Source organism: Pseudoliparis swirei, chromosome 23 (genome assembly GCF_029220125.1).
Source record: "Pseudoliparis swirei isolate HS2019 ecotype Mariana Trench chromosome 23, NWPU_hadal_v1, whole genome shotgun sequence".
In the NCBI taxonomy this organism is placed as follows: Eukaryota; Metazoa; Chordata; class Actinopteri; order Perciformes; family Liparidae; genus Pseudoliparis; species Pseudoliparis swirei.
Genome location: NC_079410.1, coordinates 16,696,797 through 16,707,344, shown reverse-complemented (window position 1 = coordinate 16,707,344; position 10,548 = coordinate 16,696,797). Strand labels below are relative to the sequence as shown.

General features: G+C 42.4%; 1 protein-coding gene across 1 annotated transcript; it reads right to left on the bottom strand.

The window, feature by feature from the left end:
• Nucleotides 1-1,056: 1,056 nt before the first annotated feature.
• Nucleotides 1,057-7,299, bottom strand: LOC130188773 (prostaglandin E2 receptor EP1 subtype-like). Its single transcript, XM_056407250.1, has 3 exons — nucleotides 6,912-7,299; nucleotides 5,429-6,315; nucleotides 1,057-2,092 (listed from the first exon to the last, which is right to left on the bottom strand). Exons 2-3 carry the CDS (start codon nucleotides 6,266-6,268, stop codon nucleotides 1,817-1,819), a joined length of 1,116 nt encoding a protein of 371 aa, XP_056263225.1. The 5' UTR covers nucleotides 6,269-6,315; nucleotides 6,912-7,299; the 3' UTR covers nucleotides 1,057-1,816.
• Nucleotides 7,300-10,548: the final 3,249 nt, after the last annotated feature.

Genomic DNA, 10,548 nt, shown 5'->3' with positions numbered 1-10,548 from the left:
GAATTTAACGGTGTGATATATATAGATATATCGATATATTTATATATCGATATATATATTGATATATACATATATGTGTAATAAAAGTATTAAAACACGATCATTACACAGGTGTAACCATTGTATCACATCTGTATATTCTTATTTCCTATAAGCGTGTGTGTCATTATAGCGTGAATTCTCCAGTTCGACCCCAAATAAAATCGATAGCCTTCTGAACATTGTAAACACAAGAGTGACCACTCACTTTCAGTGCTGTGAAACCCAGTGACAATGTATTTACACAGCCAGAACATAAAGGCATCATATGACAGTGTCAGGTCACCAACCTTTGTTCTGAGGGAACACAAATCTGTCGCTACTAAATGACAGATGAGATAAAGAACATGTGACATGTCAATCCCGCCAACCACTCACATCCACTGGTTCAGGTCTTGTGTTCTCACAGGTTAGCGCGACCTGTGGAGTTCCACAAAGCTCAATACATGGTCCCCTTATAATCAGTCTATGTATGTTTATATTTTGCCAGCTTATATTTTGTATCATGTTCCTGCTGGTCTTAGGCATTATGCAAATAGTTCTACACTATATTGGTGTGCTTTTGAGGTGTTGTTGTTCCAGAACCACCAAGCTGGTTCCCTGTTTCCTGTCTTTGTGCTAAGCTAACAGGCTTCCATCAAGAGGACATGAGAGTGCCTTGCCTTAACTCGGGAAACATTACTTAAAAACTATGCCATGATTAATCTTCATTTTTATTTTTCATTTTCCCTTGACTGAAAACCAATTAAATTCCACGTACATGCATACACACATACATATAAATCTGCCCTCATCTATGTTTTTTTTTTCTTAGATAAAAAGGCTCAGATACACACACAATCACAGACACACACACACAACACACACACCTACACTCACACCTACACCCACACCATTCTCCAATACTCTGACTTCATGATGTTTTGTCCACTGTTTTGTCATCCTCTAGCATTGTCTTTTCTCTTATAATAATAATTAAAAAAAACTATGGCATCATGCATTAACCAGAATAAGATGAAACATTAACAGATCATTTATTATCTAAAAGTACATTCCCTTTTGTTCACAATATCACATCCAATTAGCTTTTTTTGCAGCTTCACTTTCAGTCCCGAGACACTCGGTGAAAACACCGCCGACACATCTACAAACACGCAGAAACAGACGTTCACATTCATGTCACAGCACATCGTCTTCTTCACATCTTTAGGCTGAGGTAACAGCACGGCCCTTCTTCTTCTTTTTTTTTTTTTACGGCTCTCTTTATGTGAGCATTTATTTACACAAGTCATTGACTTTTACATTGTGTTGGAGAACAAAGGGAACGAAACCTTTGAGTTGAGATGTTTGCTTTGAGACTATATGGATACTTACGGTCTTCACTTCAGCAAAAAAACAATAAACATTCACATTCCAACTTACGAAGTCGTTTTCATTCACGCCTCTCGTCGAGGACATGTCCTGTGGCTGGGCCGTAATCTCTTATGATAAAACAGTTCATATGTATAACACTGGCTTGTACTGGAGACAAAACAACTCAGGGATGTTAAAAAATCTGGAACACGTTCCATTTTTTGGATCCCGACACATTTCCTTCATTGACCTAAACCAGACTTCCCTTTTCATAGGAACCTTTCAACTCTGAATGTGGATCCAGATGTGGACCGCTGGACTGAGCACAAAAGGGACAGATTACCCGGCCTCTTCCTCTTTTCTGCCTCCTTATATATATATATTTATAAAGTCCATATATATATATGTGTGTCTATATGTCCATTCAGATCTTACTGACACAGTTTTTCTCTGAGTTCTGAAAGGAGCTGAGCTCCCAGCGGACGGAGCGGAGCGTGCTCCCCTTGAAGCTGGGCCGTCTTTTGGTGATGCGGTAGATCTTCTGGAGGATGGCGCGCCGCAGCAGGATGTAGACCCACGGGTCCAGGATCTGGTTGCAGGTCGCCATCCGGACCCCGATCACCATCAGACCCCGATACGTATCGCTGTCGTCGCCCAGGAGGCCGCTGTAGGACTTTGTGGCTGACATCAGTCCAAAGACCTACAAAGAAATGATTGAAACAATTATAGGATGAAAGATCATCTCTTAAACTGGATCTTTAATATAAACACAGTAACAGCCACTGTTTTAACCCTCCTGTTACCTTCAAATTAACTAACATATTTTACCCGTGCGGTCAATTTGACCCCAGCAATTAAAACCTCCAGAAAATTATTAGAATTTATATTGTTTCGCAAGTTTAAGTGTCACTTTATGTTTGTTTGTTTGTTGACTACCTAAATAGCCCTTTAAATAAATAAAAAAGTTGATATTTCTTATATGTTTTACACAGTGAAAAACCGCCTGGGGTCAAATTTACAAATTCATAAATTGTGTACAGGACATTGAAAACATATCATGATGTGAATTTTAGGTTTTTCTAGTTGTCCCCAATAAATTCGGAAAAGTCATGAAATATGAAGTGAAAAAAATGATGTCAATCATCTTTTTAGAGACGTTAAACATTGAATGGGGTCAAATTGACCCCAAAGGTAACAGGAGGGTTAAATAGAGCTCACTCGTCATGCATTACAATATCATACAGTGCATTGTAGCCCACAGAACATGAACTGAAATTTGGTGGAGATCAGAAAGTTTCCAAAAATGCCCAAATATAATATACAGGACTGTCTCAGAAAATTAGAATATTGTGATAAAGTTCTTTATTTTCTGTAATGCAATTAAAAAAACAAAAATGTCATGCATTCTGGATTCATTACAAATCAACTGAAATATTGCAAGCCTTTTATTCTTTTAATATTGCTGATTATGGCTTACAGCTTAAGAAAACTCTAAAATCCTATCTCATAAAATTTGAATATTTCCTCAGACCAAGTAAAAAAAATTATTTATAACAGCAAAACAAAATCAAACATTTGAAAATGTGTTTCCAGGTGTTTCGAGTTAATTAGACGATTCAAGTGATTTGTTTAATACCCTACTAGTATACTTTTTCATGATATTCTAATATTTAGAGATAGGATATTTGAGTTTTCTTAAGCTGTAAGCCATAATCAGCAATATTAAAAGAATAAAAGGCTTGCAATATTTCAGTTGATTTGTAATGAATCCAGAATGCATGACATTTTTGTTTTTTTAATTGCATTACAGAAAATAAAGAACTTTTTCACAATATTCTAATTTTCTGAGAGTCCTGTATATATATATGTGTGTGTGTATAAAATGAAGCAAAATATATGTTGAATATTTATATTTGATCAAAGGCAGCGGCCATAAAAATGTAATTTGTAAACGTCATATTGCTCCAATAAAAGATTACCTTTTTAATTACTTATTAATATAAATATGTCTGACCTTAAAAGTACAATGGAGGAATTGAAAAGGGTGTATGTTAAGACTTTTTTTTTAAAATACATATTTTTCCCAGAAAGTGGAAATACATTGTATTTATTCATAGCAGTGATCAAATGTAGGTTTGCACTGAATGAGTATGAATGTGTTTATCTTGATATGCATCATTAGTCTTTTGAAAACATAAAAAGACCGTTGGCTTAAATGAAGTTACTTGATGCGTCCGATGCGAGGTTTTGTGGCAGGGATGTCTATGTGTACAGATTGTAAAGCACTCCGAGACAAATTTGTAATTTGTGAAATTGGGTTATACAAATAAACTGAATTGAATTGAATTGAACTTAATAAAGCACCATAAAGCCCTGAGAGCACTTTAAAACTTTTTTCCTAAACCACGCTATGGTTGTGCGTCATATTTTTGGTACACGGTCCAGTGTCGCCCTGAACTGCAATGTGAATAAACAAAATAAACACTGTGGTGCGACTCTGTTGAACTTATTGTGGAATTCAAAACTTCCTGTTTCCTGCTGCTCTGAACTGGCTGTGATGATGCATGGGTGCAATAATAAGCATTACACCCCCAGATTATTTGAATCCTCCTAAACAGCCGTTTAAAGGGTCTGATCATCACTTTGTCCTTTGGTATGAAATTCCGTGCTGAACATTTGAATTTCTTTCATATTTATTTTTGTCATTTTCTACCCCGAGATCTTCCTCGTCGCCAGTGTTTTGGTACATTTTGTAAAGGAAAAAAAATGTTTAATTAAATCTTAAAGAAAGAGGTACAAATTAAACTTACGGTTTATATTATGTACTAAAGTGTCATTTGCAAGTGCCTTCGTCATTTTAAGTGTTGATTGTAAAAAAAAAGTCAGAAACCAAAAGTTTCAAAATAAAACTCCTCATCTATCCGGTGATTCCCACATCAGCTGATTTGTTCCCACGACCCATCAGAGTGATGTTTCCTATTTTCCCCCCAAAAAATCAGCTGCAGATAACTAATGTTTTCAAAAGTGTTAGACAGAGAGTATGACATCTCAGGAATGACATGTTCACTGTATTGCATTTTGGGGTATACTGTATATATTACTTTGTAATATGTATATTGTATACATGTATATATAAAATCTATTTTTTTTTAAACACAACATATGAAATGATGTCATGACACCTCATAGTGATGTTTCTTTCCCCAAAAAAATCAGCTGCAGATAACTAATGTTTTGACAGAAAGTATGAAATCTCAAGCAAATAAGAGCAGGAATGACATGTATTGTATTTTGGGGGTGTATATATAGCCTTGTAATATGTGAATAGTAATCATGTTTATGTACATTAAACTTCTATTTAACTTGTGTTGCCTTCGGGTCATTTTGACCCGATTCAATATTTAACCCTCCTGTCGCCTTCGGGTCAATTTGACCCGATTCAATGTTTAATGTCGGTGTTCTTTCGGGATTCAACAAACAAATATAAAGTACCTCACACTTAAACTTAGAAAACAATATTAATTCTAAGAATTTTCTGGAGATTTTAATAGCTGGGGTCATATTGACCTCAAGGGTAAAATATGTTAGTAAATATAAAGGTAACAGGAGGGTTAAACATTGAATTGGGTCATATTGACCCGAAGGCGACAGGAGGGTGAAACATTGAATCGGGTCAAATTGACCCGAAGGCAACACAAGGGTTAAAAACCACAACATAGTCGCAATAATTTAAGCTAAAAAAGCCTTCTTCAGATGAAATGATGTCATGACACCTCATAGTGATGTTTCTTTTTTCCCCAAAAAACAACCTGCAGATAATGTTTTTAAAAGTGTTTTGACAGAAAGCATGAAATCTCAAGCAAATAAGAGCAGGAATTACATGTATTGTATTTTGGGGTATATATATATATATTGCTTTGTAATATGTGTATAGTAATCATATGTATGTGCATTTAAAAATCAGTTTAAAAACAACTTCTTAGCCGCAATATTTAAAGCTGACCAGGCCTTCTTCAGACAGAGGAGGTCTGCTCACCAGCAGGGGGCTCCAGCAGATGCAGGAGGTGACCATGATGCCGACCAGCTGGACCACCATCTCGGTGTCGTGGGAGCCGGCTGAGCGCCGGCGTGAGCAGCAGCTCTTCTTGAGCCGGGCTCTCACCAGCGTGATGCCGCTGATGGTGTTGCACACGAAGGCCGAGGTCAGGGAGGTCAGCGCCAGCCCGGAGAAGAGCGCCACGAAGGCCAGGTCCGTCGCTTTGGTGTCCTCTATCACCTTGATGAAGCACCACGTCCACGGGTACTGGTACGTGTAGGCGCCCAGCCCGAAGAAGGGCAGCAGGGCCACGCACACCGCCAGCAGCCAGATCAAGGCCAGCGCCATCTTTGTCCGCGCCGTGGTGACCAGGCGAGCGTGCAGCAGAGGCTCGGTGACCCCGAGGCAGCGCTCGGCGGCCATGGCGCAGCCCAGGAACAGCGAGCACAGGCCGAAGAACACCATGCAGCCTCCCTGAAACAGACACGACACGTCCGGATTGTTGTCGCCGCCGCGAAGGCCGGAGACGGGGCCCACCGAGTATCTCCTCAGCACCAGAGCCCCGAGGATGACGTGCCCCGCCAGATCCGTGGCCACCAGGGAGCTGGCGAAGAGCAGGAACGTGGCCTTGGAGCGCCGGCGGAAGCGGTTGTACGCCTTGGCGAGGATGATGAGCGCCACCACGTTGAACAGGATGCCCAGAGTCATGGTGAGGCCGGCGTACGCGGCATTGATCTGCGGACGGGTGGCATTGCGCAGCTCCTGCTTCCCGGGGGTGTGGTTGGAGGGGAGGAGGAAGGGGCTACCGCCGGAGGAGTTGTCGTGCGGCATGGCCAGCATCACTGCCGGGCTCCGGGCCTGATGGGGTTCCTCTGGCTCAGATGACCCTAAAAAAGAAGCAACAAGACAGGGTGAGGGTTCTGCTCAGCTCCTCACGACTAAGCGGCTCACATTTCAACCCCCACAGACGAGTCCTCAGAGCACTCTTGAGGTCTTGGTGCAGAGAGCCTTTCACTTTGAGACGAGGCGTCGCTCTGCAGACGTTTATTTACACACAGCGTACTGCTCAGGATGTATTGAATGCAGCTTTAACAAATACTGATATACTACAGTTTTTCTCTTTTTGTGTATTTTATGCTTAAATGTTATTATCTGTGCCAACCTATACAACCTATTAAACCTATATTATATTATATGATATAGTATACCTATAAGAGCTATAATATATGTTGTTATAAACGTGATAGAAACTTAATAATTTACAAAACATAACCCAATGATATTACATAATGATTCACTGCAATGCCAGAATGCCCCAGAGTTTTTTTAATAATTAACATGAGGGCGTTTCATTTCTCTTTCCGTTAAATGTTTCTATTTTCAAAGTTTCTTCAAATAGTTTCAACACATTGTGACAGAATTAAGCAGCACTACAGTTGGAACCACAGCCTGCCTGCATACACGTGAAAGATATTCAACCCACCTTTGAAATAATAGATCCGAGGGGGTGATCAGAGTCCCTCTGATCCGGACGGTTTCTCATAACTGCAGCAAATAAGAACAAATTAATCCAGGTTGCGGTCTGGTATAGATCCAAAGTAAGAGGACTTCTTCTTCTTCTTGTTCTTCTACCTCAACCGCTTCCCCATGTGCACACTGTGTTGTAACTCTCCTCTGAGGACAGCCTCTCTGTTGCGTTGCTCAAGCCTCTGACACTCCAACTGCTGCTGGCTGCTTTTATACCGAGGAGCTGCGCCGCGCTCACACCGCCCCCGGTGGGGTCAGGACCCAGCGTGGTCCTCCCGGCAGAGCCTCCCCGGAGCGGGAACAATTGATGCTCCGCGATATGTCTAATATCAACAAAAAACAAAACATGCTGACTCCAAGGCAAAGGGCTGAAATACTAAGCCCTCAACAACAACAACAACAACAACCTGAAGAAGTGAAACCTGCCCGAGGCTGGGAAATAAAACTCCTTTCAAGTATCACTTTTATAAGCAGGAGTCTAGCTTTTCACTGGAAGAAGGATGACTTCATATCACAAAAAACAAAATGAGTAATGTCCTGATTGATGCCCGATTCTTCATAATAAAAACCGGCTGCTGACGAGCTGAATCTTGTTGCGTTATACGTTCACTGCTCCAGATATTGGCCCTCGTAGAAATGGGAACACACCGCCCTCCTCCACTGAGCCTCGCTTCAACAACCTCCACATCCTCTCATCCATGCAAACCGGCTGCCCCACAAACAACCGCCGGCTGTCGGAGTGTTTTGGGAGGGAATTTGGGCAAAAATGATAAGCACGCACAACTGATACGGACAACGCACAAAAGGCTGCAGTGTCGAATCATGAAGGAAGAATCTGAAGCTTCTCGGGTTCATCTCATCACCGGCCGGGCGTATCTTTGCACTTGTCTGAAATACCTCCTCCAGAGAGAGAGGGGGGGGGGGGGAGAGAGAGAGAGCGAGGGGGAGGGAGAGAGGGAGAGAGAGAGGGAGAGGGGTCTTCTTGCTTCACCGCCGCCTCCGTATGTCAAAACAGACAACGTGCACAACACACACACCTCGGTGTGTGTGTTGAAAAAAGCGATGTCCTCTTTGCAATGAGGCGTGTGTATAAGTGACACATGCCAGTGTGTTGAGAGTTGTTTTGATAAGGCGGTTCATGAGCACACACCTGAGTCTGGAATGCTTTCCTGTATCGGCAGGTCTGAATATGTTTAGACGGCGTGCAATTAAGAGACAGGTGGCGGTTATGAGCCGGGGGGGGGGGGGGGGGTTAATGCTCATGTGCATGTCTATCTAGGAAACCCGGCTGAGATGGCTAAGTGGAGGGACTCGAGAGGAAGGGCCCTTCGGGGTTAGGAGACAGGAAGCAAGTCTGCTCCGAGAAAAAGAGCCAAACCGAAGAGGGGAGACGTTTATTATCAACCGCAGCCGGGGCGAAGTGTTCTTTCTCCGTCTGCAACAGCACGTGAGCTCGAGCTCCTCTCTTAACTCACCGTCGTTACAGCAGAAGAAGAAAAGAAAAAAAAGTACGACCAAAGGGAGATGGTCTCAGGTGAAAAAATATATCTCACAATGCGAACCCACTCAAAGAATCCAAAGAAAAAAAGAAGAGTTTTATAAACGCGTTGACACTTTCTTACTTTTTGCGTAAACCGCGTAAAGAGTAAGAGGAATAAAAGTATTTTTGAGTGGTCGGGTTGGCGGTTGCATCCTAACTCCACATGGAGGCCATTTGCTTGTGCAGCCAATGTTAATTGCAGGTTTTTTCATTTGCGCCAAAGGGACATAAAAGTGGAAAACCACACGGCGAGAGCGGCCGTAAACAAGTCTTCTCGAGGGGTTGGAGTCGTACGCTCACAACGTGCGTTGACTGACGGGACGCCGGGCTCGAGGACGACCACCATCCTCTTCTGGATCGGTCGGATGTGGCCAGCTGCAGTTTGTGAGCAGCATTCTCTGAATTCTCTTTTCATTACAACTGCAGCCTTATAATTACCAGGATTGTTGTCCAGACATTTTTGTATAATTATGCTTGTTGGTTTTTATGTGCGTTGACTTCTTCACTGTCTCAGTGAAAGTGCACTTTAACGAGGTGAGATTGTTTCTGGCACTTCATCTTGAATAAATCTGTCTTTATGGGCCCAGATGGACGACATACCCAAGACCCCAAAGGAATCTTGGATATTATTACATATATAGATATATCGAGAGCTTTGATAGTCTTATAGTTATGGCTGAATCAGGTTTACCTGGTCCAGCCCCTTCAGATGCTGCTAGAGGCTTATAGGCTGCTGGGGGACCTTTAGGACACACTGAGCACCTCTCTCTTCTCTCTCCTCTTCTCTCTCTCCTTATTGGGTTGAATTTACATCTCTCCATCACACATTACTAACTCTGCTTCCTCCCCGGAGTCCTTGTGAGTTCCCCTGGCTGTTTCTGGAGCCTCCTGCCTGGTGGGCCAGCCTCCTGCCCTGGCCCTGCTGATGTAACGGCCCCCTGGACTGACCACATGAAGTGAAACATGTCGGTCCGCCCCTCACGGTGGTTGTGGGGTTTGAGGAGAGGAGAGACGTTATGTAAAGGTTACAGGTACTGGAACCCAAAAGCACAACAAACACAAGAATGCAGGAGGAGGCAGTTTACTCAATGTTTCAGGCAGGGTCAAAACCGGGTGGTCCGTCAAACAGGGCAACAAATCCAAAAAGGGGCAGGCAAAAATCTCAAGTCGGGTGAACAGGCAGATCAGAACTAGTACTAGGTATTCGCTGGAAAGTTTGGCAGTGACACACAAGACTATCTGGCAGAGGACAAGAGGAAGTGAGGGATCTAAATAGTGAGGGACTAATGAGGGGATGGGCTGCAGGTGAGAAGGGCGTGAGGACCAGGTGAAGGGAATGAGGGACAATCAGGTGAATATGACAGGATCTGGAATGACAGGAGGATGAATTTAGCTAGGAAGGTGGGGAATTCGTGACACGTTATGTACCGTGTTTTGTAAGAAACATCTTGAGGCAGATACAAGTCTCTGCGTGGCCAGACGGTTTGTATTTTTCCCTTTTTTTGGTGAACCAACAGTGGAAAGGCCTTTCAAAATAAAGGTACGCCTCCGCTTAACTTACTAGTTTTGTGGCCAGTAGACGATTTGTTTGGTTTGTTTATTTATTTTTGAGTTCAAATTTATCGAATTAATCTGCTTCAAGGTGAATGAAACAAAAGATACTAATTTTAAAAAAGAAGAAGGGACACACATTTTTGGAGGGAGGAGGGCTGGATCTTATGTTTCACATTTAAATAAAGGACCTTCACCCAGAATTATTCATATTATCTTCATAGTATTTCAGCACTAATGAGTTGGTACAACTTGTTTAATTGTGTAGCCATGAGCGTGGTGTGTTGGTTGCCACATGGGGCTAACTAGCAGGAGCTCTACGTTACCCGGTTAGCTCAGAGTCAACGAACGAAGTGCAGATGTACACACTGTTACTTTACTGGACAGTCCAATGCCGAGTCTCCACGGCGCCACGTTTTTTAAAAATGATGCCGTTGCATCGTATTTCAAAAGAGAGCAGAGGAAAGAGAAACGTCATTACTGAATATGAACTTTGGAAAAA